The sequence below is a fragment of the Rattus norvegicus genome, chromosome X (assembly GCF_036323735.1).
Source record: "Rattus norvegicus strain BN/NHsdMcwi chromosome X, GRCr8, whole genome shotgun sequence".
Taxonomy (NCBI): Eukaryota; Metazoa; Chordata; class Mammalia; order Rodentia; family Muridae; genus Rattus; species Rattus norvegicus.
Genome location: NC_086039.1, coordinates 139444531 through 139461135, shown reverse-complemented (window position 1 = coordinate 139461135; position 16605 = coordinate 139444531). Strand labels below are relative to the sequence as shown.

General features: G+C 39.1%; 1 protein-coding gene across 1 annotated transcript; it reads left to right on the top strand.

The window, feature by feature from the left end:
• The first annotated feature begins 2966 nt into the window (after positions 1-2966).
• Positions 2967-15302, top strand: Mmgt1 (membrane magnesium transporter 1). Its single transcript, NM_001106970.1, has 4 exons — positions 2967-3180; positions 5487-5539; positions 9595-9698; positions 11573-15302. The coding sequence occupies exons 1-4, from the start codon at positions 3102-3104 to the stop codon at positions 11730-11732; spliced, it is 396 nt and encodes a 131-aa protein (NP_001100440.1). The 5' UTR covers positions 2967-3101; the 3' UTR covers positions 11733-15302.
• Positions 15303-16605: the final 1303 nt, after the last annotated feature.

Genomic DNA, 16605 nt, shown 5'->3' with positions numbered 1-16605 from the left:
TTCTTCTTACAGATATCTGTAATTGAAACATATTTACAAGGAAAGTGAATTTTCAAACTTGGTCAGAGTATGCCAGAGAGAGGGGAAATTGTATATGAGAGATTGAAATGTGTTGGGACACTTTTCCTAGCCAACCTAGATTAGTCTCTAGATTAGCCTGGAAAATGTTTCTCTATAAATACCTTAGCTATCGTTATTCCCACCTCTGTATCATTAATCCATGGTACATGTGGAAAGTCTTTTTTTGTTTTTGCTTTATTTTTTGTTTTTGCAGGAATGGATAGTTAGCTAAGGCATTTCTGTGGACACATAGGAATTTAAATACTGTGTCCCAGGCAGTTTGAATTTTGTTTTAAGACCTCAGGATAACAGTGCTCTTGGTATTCTCATCTTGTACTCTGGGACTAACCCCAAACTGTTGAATCATGTTGAAATACATTCTAGTTACCTGTTTGTATGATCCATTTCTCAATAACTATTTATGAACACCTTGATCTCCCTTCAAGTTGGAATCTACATAGACCATTGAAATGTTATTACACAGCATGGTGGTCCACATGTATCTATAGTCCTATAGTTTCTGTAGAGGGCAAGGCAGAAGAACCACTTGTGCCCAAGTGTTTGAAGCCAGCTTGCGCACTGTGACAAGACCCTGTTTTCAAGCAAGCCCCATGAACTCGATTTAACAGTTTGTGACTAGAAAACATAAACCTAGGCTAGTTTTCTGGTACTTGATACATTGATAAAGGTCAAGGAGAGGACTGCTGCATGATTGATGCAGATGGATGCAAACATATCTTAAGTGAATGGAGAAGCAAAACCGAGCCACTTCTCTGAAGCCTAGGAAAATGCACTGGTGACTTATACAAATAACTTCTCAGTGGGTGTCTCTCTCTCTCTCTCTCTCTCTCTCTCTCTCTCTCTCTCTCTCTCTCTCTCTCTCTCTCTCGACCCAGAGCTCAGACACTTCCAGAAAATTCTTAGCTGTTCATAGTGTTACATGCCAAGTGCCCCAGCATTGATTGGTTGCGAGGATAAAGTTCAAAAGTTTCAATTATGATTCTGAGGCCTGCAGAGTGAGAGTCAGTCTCTTTTTCTTCTCCTCTCCTCCCCTCTGCACTCCTCACCTGTCTCTGTTCAAAACCCTCTAGCCTTTTATTAATCATTTTCCACTTCAGATAAGCTATTAGGATATGTGGGAAAGTTTTTATTTCCATCTCAATGTGACCATTATTTAAGCTAAAACAAAATTTTGATGGGTTTTAAAAAACTATGTTTTCTATATTGCAACGTCTCATTTTCCTGCTGACTAAATAGTGATTAGCTGGCTTGTGTAATCATGAAGTTCAGTGGTAGTTCTCTTTTTGTAAGGAATGCATGATACTGAAATGATGTTGATTAAGCACTGTGTGGAGAAGGCCCAGAGAACAGTAATAACTATGACTTATTTTGACTGGATCCAGTTTTTCCAAGTTGAAGAAACCCAAGTATATCAAAAGACTGCAGGGATTTTTAAAAGTCAACTCAAAATACTAGGTGGAACCTCTGTAAAGATCCTTTCCGTGACAAAATCACTCTGTGTTCTTTGCCACCGTTTACTCATCCTTCATTCAACACGTTTGTACTCAATGTCTGCTGCTTTCCTGTCCATGCTCTATACAGAGAGAAAGCTGTCTTCTTGCAGCTCTCATTCCAGAGTGGGAAGAGAGGCAGCAAACAATAGTCACCCAACAAATATAATAAATAAATAACATAGTTTAGAAGGTGATATAAGATCATGATAGAATAAGGAGATCACAAGTGGGAATGCTTCAAATTTAAAAGGCATAGTAAGGACCCGCAGGACTGACCAGGTACTGATGAGTCAATGGATTCAGATGTTACAGTTCTTTGGAGAGTGAAGGGAAAGAACAGTAATCTTGCTATACATTTACTTTGTGATATGCAGTTTACAAAGCTGTGCCACTTAGCCAGGGGCACTGAAGTAACTTATATAGAGTTGAGGTTACAATTGGCCATAAAATGTCATGCCCGCAGGATCTATTCACACACAAATTAATATCCAGCAGTGGGTAGCTAGGAATGCTGACCTGGAGCTAAGGAGTTAACGGTATTTGAGGCAATGTTGTTGATTCGCAATCACTGCTCTAACTAAGCTGGTCTGAAGTGGGAATGAACTAACGAGCTTGTCAACAGAGAGGAGAATGAAAAGAGATCAAGGAAACACCTCATTTCTGAATGCCTACATTTAAGGAGATGAAGATAAAAACGGAGAAAGGTTACATTTGTATGCTGATCAGACTATGTTTTATGCATCCCCTTATTCTCGAATCTCCTCCTTAATACATGCTAGCTTTCTTCTTGACAAAACAGTCCTGCTGTGCTACACTCTCTTTTGTGTGGATCTTGCTCATAGAAACGTAAAGTAGAAAGGTAAGAAGTTGAACTAATTCTTTGAGAGTCCCCAGCACGCCAAGCGTTCAGGGCTCCAACACCCCAAGTTATTACCCTTTCCACTTTATTTATTTCCTCACGTTAATGACCTAGCAACCTGCCACAGTACCAGTTTTCTGAGGTCAGAGGCATAGGAAAGGCTTACTGAAAGGAAAGCACTCTGTTCGAAGGAAAAGCAATTAAATTAGCCAATTAACAAATACCAAGTACCAGGCTTTTGAATTCTACACCTACAGCCTTTTACCAATGCCACCAGCCCCACCTTCTTCTCCTCCCAGGCCATTTCCGTAAGTCCCGCCCCTTCTCCAAATCCCGTGCTTATTTGCGGACGCTCTACCTCATCTTCCCATTGGTCTCGCTTGGCCTGTTCTTCCACGCCCCGCACTCAGCCCCACCTCTCTTAGGGAAACTGCACTGCGCAGACGCGGAGGAGGCAGCAGGACCTTTTTCCGTGTCGCTCTCTCCTTCTTCCCGGCATTCCTTTTTCCGCGTTCTCACTGCTCTCTGAGTCTGGCAGCTACCGGCACTTCGCGCCCAGGGCTTTGGTGACGTCATGTTTCTGCGCCGCGTGGACGCCCGCCGGTGAAAGAAGGAATACCTCAGCCGCCCTTCGTCTCCTTTTGTTGGGCTGCCGCTCCTTCTGAATCATGGCGCCATCGCTGTGGAAGGGGCTTGTAGGCGTCGGGCTCTTTGCCCTAGCCCACGCTGCCTTTTCAGCTGCGCAGCGTAAGTGCCTCCCGAACGGGGACTGCTCGCGTGAGGGACACCAGGGGCTGTGTGGGGGCGCTCCCCTAAGGACTGTTGGACCCAGTGCAGAAGAGGTGTTTAGAGACATTTTAGGTTGGGGTAACTAAAGCAATTTAGGGTCCTCAACGGAAGGCTTGAAATTGGAGGGTTGTGGAACACCTAGATTTCAGGATGGTTAAAAGAGGTTGCTGATGTTCGAGAAAGAATTCAAACCAGGAGTCTGTCCCAGGACTCAAGACACGAGATGTCAGATGTAGCATAAAGCAGCTCAGACAAAGTGTAGAATTAAGAACTTGAAATGCATGTGGCATCGTGACAGCTAGATCCTGGGCACTCTGCTGTCCAGGCAGAGACTGAGAAGTTAAGTGACCGACTGCCTCAGGGAGGCACTGTGACACGGGGAAAGAGCAGTGGACTGGTTTAAAAGGTTGGTTGTTAAAATTTTGCTTAACTATTAAATCTGCGTGACCTTGGGCAAAAGATAACGTGCTGTATGGTGGGGTTTTAATTTTTTTCTCAGATCAATAATTGAAGTTGCTTCTGCTTTTATGTACTAGAGGTACCGTGCTTCCTTAAGGGAATTCTTAGGCTAGTGGAAAAGCTAGTGGGCCAACAAATAATTACAGTAAGATAATATGGATACGGGAAAGGGGTGTATATGTGTATGCATAAATGTTCATGGGGAGTGGTAATTTGGTGGGACCCCGGGAAAAGTGCCTTAGAACCTTGCTGCTCATAGTGTGGTCAATAGAGCAGCATCATGGACATCACCTGGGAGCTTGTTAGTGTCTACTCAGGCTCCACCTCAGAACTATTGAATCGGAATAGTCGTTTTAATAAATCCCTGGGCGATTTATGTGCACACTAGTTTGTGAAGCACTGTCCTGGAGGAGAATAGGATACACTGGGGTACTGGTTATTTTCAAAGTAAGCTTTGGATCTAATATACAGTCACACAGAAAGGAAGGCCCTTGCTTGAAGTCCTTTTGGAGTTCTTATTTCCCCAATGAAGAAATGCCTAGTTGAAGATAGTGTTAAAGAGCCAGAGCTGAATTCATTCAAACAAGAAAGCTAGCTAGAAGTGTGACATTAGAAGGTTAATCCAAAGGACATTTGATATTGGATTGATTTTTCGTTTACCCTGTCCTTATAGGCTCTGTAAATTCAAATCTATTCTGCCTGCATACATACTTTTTAAACAGCCCTAACACATTCACACAAAACTGCTTGGACATTTTAAGCCTAGAGTACATTATAAAGTGGGAATTGTCCTATTTAATCTAGAAGTAGATGTCCTACTTGATGTAGAATTGAAATTTGGATTTTTATATTTTTCAAGTAATGAGAATGTCTTGTGGACTGAAGCAAGACCTCTGTACTGTTCATGCTGGCAAAAGACTGCTGTTTCCCTTTGACACGAATTGTGTCATGGGAAATTGTGGCAGCAGACAGCATCCTATGGTGTTGGAACATGTTCATCTCTGCAGTAATGACCTTTGATATAGCAGGGCACTGATCATGAACTAAATAAACCCTCTTCACCTTTCAAAGTCCTATTTGCCACAGAGGAAACTCAGCCAGTGCATCTGTTCTATAGCCCTTTGACACTAAGAAATACTCTGGTCACTTTCACATTGTAACGTTCTGCAATGGAAACCCATGCTGGGCTTGTTGAGGATGTCTTGAATGAGGTACAGTAAATTATAGTAAACAGAAGAAACATACATGCTATGTCTGACTTGGGGTTACCAGTTTAAATCATGATTCCAGGCTTTAATCCCTTGCTGCCTTCTGAGATGAAGGCAGCAGCAGGATTAGGGCATAGCAAGGACAGAAATTGATGTCCTGGAACTCCAGCTACACCACTACACTGAAGAGGAACATTTCCATACCAGTTGTCACTTTGGCTTCACTATGCAGTGGCAGGGTTATTCATCATTGAAAATGTTTGTATTTCTATTGATTGTTAGATAATTATGACTTTGTTGATGACTTAGTGAAAGAAACAATTTCAGAATTTCTATACTAATGAAAAATTATGCATAGTTCTTTCAGTTTCATATTTGCTCATCTGTCACTCACTTAAGGTGATAAGACAGGCCATAGGGAGCATGAACTAATTCATAAAGGTAAGGCTGACTACATTACAAGAGGTTTTTGAGGAATCTGTGATCATCGCTTTATGTAGCATATTAGTCAGCCACTTCTTTGGTCTATTGATTTTCCTGCATTTTCAGAAAGGCAAATGGGCTATAATTTCCTAATGGTGTGCTTCTGCTTTATAGATCGTTCTTATATGCGACTAACGGAAAAGGAAGATGAATCACTACCAATAGATGTAAGTTGGTCATTTATATTCCATTAAGTACACACTTAAACTCAGCCACTTTGCTCTTGACAAATCTTATTTCTTTTGTTTTATTCTTCTTTATCATTTTCAAGCATGATATGGCATTTGTTACCTGCTTCTTTTTATTTAAATTAAGGTCTCAGCTCTGGCTGGCTTCGATCTTGCTATATAGACCAGGCTAGTCTCAAACTCACAGAGCTCTATTTGCCTGCTTCTGCTTCTGCCTCTGCCTCTGCCTCCTGAATGCTAGGATTAAAGCCCTGTGTTACCTTGCCCAGCTGTTAACTGCTTTTATCACTGTTAAATCTAAAGATTTTGAAATCTTAAAAAATTCTATTCGATCCTTTTGATCAAACATGGTGGCTCACACCTATAATCACAGCAATTGTGAGATTGAGGCACGAGGATTGTTGTGAGTTTGAAGTCAACGTAGACTACAGAGTAAGACCTTTGTCATAAAAGCAAAAACTAAAGAAGGAAATGGGCGCACCTTTCTAGAAGTTTCTGTACTGACAATCTGGCCTTTAAAAATTATTTGGCTCAAGGTTTTATAAAAAATTCCTTTTAAAATATTTTATTATTTGTGTAGCAGTTCATGCCATAGCACAAGTGTGTATGTCAAAAGAAAGCAGGGGTCAGTTCCCTTCTACCTTGTGGGTCCTGGGGAAAAGAATCTCAGGACATGAGGCTTGATGGCAAGCATCCTCACCTCCTCAGCCATTTGACTGGCACTTTTGAAAATGAAGTTTAAGGACAGGCAGTGCTGACACTACATTATTTACAGATAGGAATGGATGACAAAACTGAAAGAAGGTGGCTGTTAACCTGAATTAATACCTATTCCCCACTTGACTGTTTTACAATTTACTGTTATTAGATTTAAACTTACAAGAATTGTAAGTTCTTCGCATTCCCTGGCAACTTCGCATTTGCTCTTAAGTTTAAAGGCCATCAGTGTTTAGGCTTTTAAAATGTATATACAGTGTTGTCTTGGTACATGTACTTTATTTTACCTAATTGAAACAGCTTTTGGGGGCTGGTGAGATTTTCAGTGGGTAAAGACACTTGCTAATTTGAATTTGTTCTCTGGAACCCACATGGTAGGAGAGATCTAACTTGTGCAAGATGTCTCAGATTTGGACCCTTCCTTAAGCTGTGACACTTATGCTGCCCCCACCTATAAATAAATATGAAACAAATGGCAAATTTAAGGTGAAAACTAGATCCTTCAAAAGAGCATTAAGCATGTGTATGTGTCATTTAAAAATTGTTTTTGAAGTTAAAATATAATTATATCATTTTTCCATTTCCTTTCTTCCTTCCCAATGCTTCCCATGCACTCACCCCTCACTCTCACTCAAGTTCATGGTCTCTCTTTCTTTAGTTATTGTTATATACATATACATATATGTATATATTCCTAAATATATAAATATAACCTGCTCAGTTCTTGTAATGTTACTTGTATGTGTGTGTATGATTTCAGGGATGACCATGGGGCCTCAGCCTTAGACAAAGCATAGCCAACTAAGCAATGCTAAGATCAGGGAGAAATGGTCTTCCCCAGGGAAGAGCTCTCTATCCAGTACTAAGTGTGTATGGAGTTTTGTAATTAGCTAGTTTTGTTTCTGTTTTGTTTGGTGAGACAGAGTCAACAGGGCCTAGGTTAGCACTGAAATCATATGAGCCAAGCCTGACCCTGAAAGTGTTGATTCTGCTGCCTTCATCTCTTGTGTGGTGAGATTATAGTCGTGTGCCAGTACACCCACTGTAGAGTTAACTTTTCCTGCACATAATCTTTCTGGAACATATTTTGATGACAATTCATTGATTTTCCACTTTCTTATTAACAGTGTGTTCTGTGAAGGACAGCTTCTGTAGAGCTAGGGATGTAACTCAGTACAGTGTTTGCCTAACAAACACACATCCCTGTATTTGCTTTTCTACGCCCAATAAATTGGGCATGGTAGAAAAGAAAACAACCTGAGACCCTGTCTTTAAAAACAACAAAACAAGACAATCTCTTTGTAATATTAGTGGTTGGAATGTAAAGTGTCATTTCAGATGTCATTAGATTTTAATTTAGACAGTGATAACTTGTGGCTAATTCGTCTGTGTTTAAAGACTGGTACAGAGCTATACACAGACATACAGTCACTTATATCTATTTAAAATAAAATTTATGTGATCAGAATTCAGAAAATAGGCTCATTATCCTGTGTTGGTTAATTTCAAACATTCAGCATTGTCGCTTGCACAACCTGTTTGGAAAGCAGTTTGGTGTTATGTAATACATCGAACATATATATACTCTGTACTCAGAGTTTTCATTCCTGTTTACCAGGAAACATGTAGGAATATTTATGTGGGCCTTGTAAAAATGGCAGAAACATCCCAGTAATAACGCAGTAAATCGTAGTGTTTTCATATGTTAGGTACTAAGCACAACGAAAAGGAAGAGAGTACTGCTGCGGGATGAATCTCACAAACGATGTTGAGGGAAGACAGCTAGACTCAAAGGATATATTTGAGTGCATTTAAATGATAGTGACAAGGAGTAAAAGTAAATGATAATGTGTAAAGGACATTCCCTAACTGATCAGAAACAGAAGGAAAACTGCCAGGAAGAACAAGGAATGGATTAGCGCACAATTAGTAAAATAGTTAACTTTGAGAAGGAAGGTTCTGGGAAGCCATGTTTGGTGGCATGCACCTATAATTGCTATACCTGGAAAGGCTGATGCAGGAGGATTATGAGTTTAATGCCAACTTGACTCTGTTTCAAATGAGACAGGTGAAAAGACTGGAAGTTTAGCTGGTTGTTGGGTATCTGATACCTTTTTGCTGCTTTTCTTTACATTGTGCTCATATGCTTTGTGCCCTCTCTGATACTAAACAGTAACAACGAAGAAGAGTTTTAATTGCTCTTGGGAGCAGACAGTTTGGTACTTGAGTTCAGAGTGGCTTAGTACTTAGTACATTAAGTACTTGGTGATTTTGCTTCTGTGAGCATGTTGCTAAGTTCACTTCCTAAAACATCAGAATTGTTATTATACTTAAGAGATTTTATTGTGTCTAAATGCAATCTTTTCAAGTAAGAAATGACTCCTTGATGTGTGGTACTGAGGAATGCTTGCTAGAAGTCATGCAGCGGGCTTCTTTTAGCTGAGAGAGTCTTAATTACTGCCTCTATATCATTGGTTAGTATGGAAGTCTTTAAATTATTCACATTATCTTGCTTTAATTTGGGTAGATCACATACATTTAGAAAATCATCAATATTTAAAAAGATTATTCCAGCTTGGTGGAATGTAAATGTTGAAAGGATTGAATTTCCTCCATGGCTCTGTTGTCCTCTTTAATTTCATTAATTTCACTCTTTTCTTTCATTTGGTTAACTTGGCCTGAAGGTGTGCCAGTTGTTGTCAAAGAACCAACTCTTTGTTTCATTGATTCTTTATATTTTTGTTTTTAGTTCATTGATTTCAGCCATGATTAATGGGATTAATTAATTAATTAAGGGGTCTATATTATACCCCTTCTCCAAGGCTCAAAGACCATCATGGAAAATGAGGCAGAAACACTATAGGAGCCTGAAGTCAGGGAGAATCATAGGGAAACTGTCTTCTGGACATGACAGGAACACTGCACTCAGGACTCAGCATCTGTAGTCATCTGCACAGCATCAAGCCTGTCAAGAGTCAAGTGTGGAGTAGGAAGGGTCTGATGCCCTATGGACAGTTAATGGCGTCTGGTGGAAGGAGGGACAATTTTCCTTAAAGGTCGACTCTTGGGGTTATTAAACAGTAATTTAATATAGAAGAGATACAAACTTGGGGGTCAAAGAAACAGAGACAGATGTGGGTGGAATAAATGGGAGGTATATCATCAAAACACATTGTATGAAATTCTCAAAGCATTAGTAAAAATTATTAAAGAATATTCATCTTAAAAAACAATGTCACCCAGAGGGGAAAAGTGGCCTGTCAGTTGTCCAGTAGCACTCATATGCTTTATGTTAATCTGCATCTTTATACTCACAGATAGTTCTCCAGACACTTCTGGCCTTTGCAGTTACCTGTTATGGCATAGTTCATATCGCAGGGGAGTTCAAAGACATGGATGCCACTTCAGAATTAAAGAATAAGTAAGTCCCTTTTCAGAAGCTTAATTTGAAAGAAATTTTTATGTACATGATTTATAGTCTGTTTTCAGCTACATAAAAGTTGGTTTCATTTTTGTCTTATGGTTTTGTAGTTTGTAGGGGTAATGAGAGAAAAATATTAAGTCAGTGTTTGGTGTCATAGGGCAAGCAGAAGTTGAAAGCCAGGTATGGTGGCACACGTCTATAAGCCCAGAACTCTTGAGAAGTGAGAAGCAGAAGGATTGTGAGTTCCAAGATAGTCTGAGCTCTATTGGGAAGACCCTGCTTCAAAACAAAACAATAAAAAAAAAGAAGAACAGTAAAACTTAGATATTAGATTCTGGTTCATGCTAGTGACCTAAAAGTATTAGTTGCTTAGAATGTGAGAGGTGGATGAAAATAGGTCTACAGACAGGTAATAGCTCAGACACATTAACTAGCTTCCTTTCCTGCTTTTCCTGCCCATGTACTTACTCCCTTCCTGCCTTCTTTCCCCTCCCTTTCTTATGCTTTTATCCTCTTGTCCCAGCTTATTCTTTTGAAAAATAACTGATTTTTCTGTTTTGTCTGTCATTTAAACTTAATCTTGACTTGAGTCCTGCCCTCAGCCCTATTTCTGTGTGTGGATTAAATATATTGATGTTCTTCAAATTTCTCCTGTTTTTTTGTTTGCTTTCTTGCCCCATATTTTACTTTGTTTTCTTTAATTCTATTTCTGGACTTTCCCAACCTTCCTTATCAAGAAATAATAATCCCTTATAATATTTTCTTTGAAACATTCACAGGCAGCATCTATATAGTGGAGCAAGTTCATCCCCCTCCATTTACTTCATTATTTCCATCTATTTTAAGATTATTTTATACTTATGTACATGTGGCTACATGAGTTTATGTGCACTCTATGCATGCAGGTGCCTGTGGAGGCCAGAGGGAATCGGGTTCCCCTGGAAGTGGAGCTAGAGGTGCTTATGATCCACCCACCCAGCATGGATGCTGAGGACTAAACCCTGTTCTCTGCAAGAGTAGTACACATTCTCCCTCCTTGAGCTACCTCTCCAGCCTGAGCTTCCTCTCCAGCCTGATCTACCTCTCCAGCCTGAGCTACCTCTCAAATATTTCCGTTTGGAGATATACTTGAGATACCTGAGTGTTTAAGTGGGGCTAACTTTGAGATTTGGTCTTTTTTCCCATAAATACAGGATTCTGGTTCTTTTCAGAAAAGAATATTTAAAAGCAAACACTAAAAGTGTTTAAATTAACACTTTTTTAATTTCTACTTTTTTAAATTAATTAAATTAGTGATTTAAAAAACACTAGTATCTCAAGATGTTTATGGACTTTGCTAGACTAGGATACAGATCTCACTGGAAGAATCTTTGAAGGATCTCAGGCAAGGAGACAAACCAAATGACATCAAGGAGGGGGCAGCAAAATAGTTGAGTTTGGCCAATAATATATTCAGAAAGCCAAATGGAGTTGTTCACTGTACTTGCAAAACAGACCCGTGAAATCTCTTATGGCTTGAAATATTTATAGCTTGGGCTAAAAGAGAATAATCAGAGGTGCAGTCTGTGTGCTGGTATTGGAAAGGCGGCTTATCGTAGGCTAGGTTAGGTTTACGGAAGTTTATCTAGTATGTGTTATTGCTATACATCTCAGGAGAAATGACTGAAGAAGAGAAAGTCTGAGAACTTTGTGGTCATTTCCAAGTTTCTTACATTCTCTGTATAGGAAAAATATGCAGTACAATTGTGATTACCTTTTGTAGTCTAATCTGTAACTCACAACAAATTTATAATTCATTAGAAGCCTGCTTACTTTTCAAATGGGCTTTTATAAAGGTTTATCTAAAAATTGGTGTTCTTTTTTCTTTTAAGGACATTTGATACCTTAAGGAATCACCCATCTTTTTATGTGTTTAACCATCGTGGTCGAGTGCTGTTCCGGCCTTCAGATGCAACAAATTCTTCCAACCTAGATGCATTGTCCTCTAACACGTCGCTGAAGTTACGAAAGTTTGACTCACTGCGCCGTTAAGCTTTTTACAAATTAAATAACAGGACAGACACAGAATTGAGTATTGGAGTTTGGGGTGTAAAACACTCCCCCCCAACATCAGTATTTATATTGCTATTTCAGAGCTAGTTCAATAATCTATGGCCCTTGTTTATACATTGTTGATCCAATCAAATGGTGTAGGAATTATCTATGAAATGAGTCTTTGAACTTTCCTATAGAGGTTTTCTGTTCATTTGAAACAATTCCCATGTTTTGTAAAAGTCACTATTTCGAACATACTTCCCTGAAAAATGTTGGGATTTTTGTGATTATTTATTTTCGTAGATTTCTTTTCTTTTGCACTACAGTTTTTAGGAATCCTGGAATACCATGTAACATCTGCATTTTGCAGCACAAGAGTCAAATGGTCTTCGGTTCTTATCAGACCAACTTCTTTAAGAAGACCAAAATGGTGACTTTACAGTTTTTCTTGGGGCCCCTAAAAAGTGACTCTGCTTTACAGATACTTGCCAATTTTTACTTTATTAATGGCTTCTCTCCGGACCCCACTCCCTGATACTGTCTAACATCAGCTGTCTTGTTTCATCATTTCTGAGATTCTGTGTGCAGTGAGCAATTTTTGTGTCAGAAATTCTATCATAACATATTTAACAAGTTCATCTTGCTGTAAAACTACTCATGTTCTTTTGTTATAAAATTTTCACTGATTGTGTAATGGAAGATTAGTTGAAAGTAGACCAAAAAGACAAATTATGACTTCATTATCTTGCCTCGTAGAATAGAACTGACTGTTCTAAACTGATCGTCACTAGCTGGTCTCACTCATTCTAAGTCTGTTGGTTTCTGTCACAGTAAACTAGCGAATTGGTGAAAATAAAGGAAGTGGCTCATTTTATCTAAAGGCACATGCAAAGAAACTAGGCCAAATATGTTCTAAATATTTGGAGTTAATCTATTTAAATTCTCTTAGAAAATTAAGGTCATTTAAGAAGTTGTTTTGCAGCTTCTGACTGAAAGCTGGCCTGGAGTTTTCCATCTTCACTCTGCGGTGCTGAAGGTGAGGATAAGGACACAGCATTGAATGTTTTTCAGAAACAGTAGTTTTACTCTAAGAAAATCAGAGTAGGTTTTTCGCTAGAAAACTAAGATGCTCAACATTACATTGTAGAGATTATTGCTTTCCACAAGCATGAACACATACTTGTGTTAAATTATATAGGTGTAAAGGGACTACTATGGACTTTGATAGGAAACCTGCCTGATGCTTTTTGGGTTGTTTCAGGCAGGGTCTTCATATCGAGATGCTCTTTTACTTGGTAGCATTTTTTTCATAGGAATGAGCCTCAGCCTTTCTGCCCAGTCATGCACAGCCTCAAAGGACAAGGTTCTTTTGTCATTTCTTTGTTGGTTTTGGTTTTGTTTGTAAACAGGATTCTGTATAACCTGAGCTAGCCTCAAACTCAGTATGTAGCTGAGGATGATCCTCATGCCTTTACCGCGTCAGCGCTAAGATGATAGGTGCTGCCACTACACCTGGTTTTTGGGGTCCTGGGGACTGAACCCAGGGCCTCATGCATGCTAGGCAAGCACTGTACCAGCTGAACTACATCCCAGGCCCTTGACATTGAATTGTGATTCTTGAGCTCTGATTTGCTAGCTAAGTCTATAGAGCACTGATTCTGTTCTCTAATGAGAACAAACTCATAAATCTGCTGATTACCTACAATAATTTAGAAATAGGCTAAAAGTGTGAAACCAAGCCAGGTGTGGTGGCATGCACTTGTAGACCTAGCACTTACAAGGCTGAACCAGGATCACAAGTTTAGGGCAAATCTGGGCTATCTTAAGGAATCCCTATCTTAACCCTAATCCCCGCAAAAAGCGAATCCAAGGACTAATGTGATAGATCAAAATGGCATGCACGAAGCATGCTGTACATCAGGCTTTTCTGCCATACTCCTCGACTACTTGATTGAAGAGCCTCTTGTTTTCTTCTCTTTGGAGACTGTTTCCCTTCTTAATGTGTTTTCATAACAATGCTACTGAGAATCTGTGTGTTTTGTACTTTCATTCTTTAAAGGGTGTATAGTTGCCATATGTGGCTCACGCCTATAATACAAACACTCAGGAGGCCAAGGCAGGGAAGTTGTCACACAAGTTCAAGACCAAAATTAGATACACAGCGAGACCTTATCTTTAAAGAAGTTATACAAATTTTAAAAGGTACAGTTAAGTAACTTTAAATATACTCACAAAATTATGCAACCATTTGATAAATCTAGGCCATTTCACTCCCTTCCAGGAAGCCCTGTATTCTTTCATAGTCACCTCTGATTTCCCCCCAGTGTGTCCCACCTAGGACCTAAGAAACCAATAGTCTATTATATGCATACTCTGATCATTTACTATAAATGAATTGATACAATATTTAACCATTTACAACCAGTGTCCTAACTATGGTTTCCTATGTGGAATGAATGCTCATTCCGGACTCGTAAATCTGGTAGAATGCTTGCCTAGCACGTGCAAGACCCTAGGCTCATCCACAGTAGCACAGAAAAAAGCTAGTTGACAAATCAATGGATTTAAAGAGAGCAAGCCAGATACTTGGCAGACTTCTAGAGTTGATCTTATTAAATAGAATAGCTTTCCTCCTAGCCAAACATCCATTCTATCCTATAGCTTCTAACTTCCATTCTAGTCCCCCACCCCCACCCCTGCTTTGGTTTTGGGTTTCTCTGTGTAGCCCTGGCTGTCCTGGAACTCACTTTGTAGTCCAGGCTAGACTCCAACTCACAGAGATCTACCTGCCTCTGCCTTCCAAGTGTTGGGATTAAAGGCATGTGCCACCAGTGTCTGACCCGTTCTGGTTTCTACAGTGGATATTAAAATCTATTCTTGTCTACCCAGCCAAGAAAATCCTGCTTAAAATAATGCTAAAACATTTGATGGATAATTGATATGGTAAATTTAGATGTGTCCACCTTTGGACAGCTTGTATACCTCAGATCAGGTAAATACCCCCATTTTTAAAATCGATGTCATTGAATTTCTGCTATCTTCTTGAAATATGGTACTATAAGACTAAATCAGATTTGGGTGCATTGTAACAGTGCTAAGTGTGTTCAGTAGACTTCTGTTTACAGTACTGTGTGATAGTCCATTACTGCCTAGGATAGTTGAAAACCAGGGAAGTGATCTAGTGCTAGGTAACGTATAGCCGACATGATTTCAGTGACACTCAAAAATAGGAGACATATACTGATCAAAGTTCTCCAGAATGCAGGAACACACTTTATAACCAGGGAACTAGCCAAATCCTATGGGCTAATAGCTCAGCTGCAGGGAATGAAGATTGTGAACTGGGGGCAAGTATGCACGTAACTCCCTAATAATTCTTCCGAAGCACTTGGGGCATACTTTTGAGTGACATGACAGCATCTTCTTGACTGTACGTGACCGGTTTCCATGATGTATCGAATACTGTTTGTGAGCCTTGATGCCTGTAACACCAATAAACCCATTGTTGGATATATTTTTCTCTCTTTAAATGACCTTGCCTTGTCCAATAAATAAGTGATTGTCTCACCTTGTGTTTGGTAGTGGGTTTTTGTTCATTTGTTTTTACTTTCAATCTCATTTCTTTAGTTTCTCTGTCCCCAGGGGGAAAAAGAGCCAATTTTATGAAATGTTATGTATGTCATATGATGATGTACTTTTTCTAGTATGTTGCTGATTTTTTAAATGTGTACTTTAGTTGTTTATGTAAAAATCTTCCTTTGTTTTTTGTTTTTGAGATTAGGATACAGTTATGAAATTTTTCCTTTTTCACTACTCCCTCTAATGCTTCCATGTACCCCAGTTGCAATATTTCAAATTCATGGCCCCTTTTTCTTTAACATTTTACATACATATTTGAGATGATGTTTCATTTACTACTCCATACTGGCCTCAAACTCCCTATATAATCAAGGCTGGACCTGAATTCCTAGTTGTCCTGCATCTGCCTCACACCCCACCACATATGGAGTCTTAAAGTACTTGTGGTTTTGCACTTATAAGCTATGTCATTTCTAAATAACCACGCGTCCTGCAGGGTACAGGAGTTGGTCCTTGAGCAGCAATATGCACTCACTGCATCACAAGTACGGCACAAAGTCAAAACGACAGTGTTTAAAAAATCCCTGATTGAGCTGGGTCTGGTGGCACATACCTTTGGCACTCAGTTACAATGTGAGTTCAAAGCTGGCCAGGACTTTGTAGTGAAAACTTGTCAAAAAACAAAAACAAAAAACCAGTACTATCAGGAAAGAAAAATCAAAAGTTTAGCCTGATGTCATATGCCCTTATTCCCAGCGGTTGGGAGGCAGAAGCAGCCTGATCGCCAAATCTGAGGCAAGCCTGATCTACATAAAAAGTTCTAAGGCAGCCAGGGCTACACAGAAAAACACCTATCTTGAAAAACAAAAGTTTAGTGAGGATCTAAGGGCGAGTCCCTTGTGTAAAACTTACCTACAGGAATTTGAAAATGCTACCAGTATCAAAATCCATATTGTATATTTCAAAATGACCTGGTAAAGTGTTTTTATTTAAGAAAGAAATAGAAAGATAATATATGTACATGGAATAAAAGACCAGGTAATAAAAGTCAAAATTTAGGATCACATTCAAAATATATTGTATGAAAATGATTTTAAATAAAAAAGATTAGCCCCTAGAGACAGCAGCTTTAGAATGATCAAAAAACTTTATTTTGTTTATTAGTAGGAATACTCTCAGAGTAACTAGAGAAGTGTATTTGTTGATATGTTTTTTGCACATTAGGTATTAGTCTATTGGAGAATTTGTAAATAGACTGTGTGTTTTTAGAAAAAATACACTTGGTCTCTTC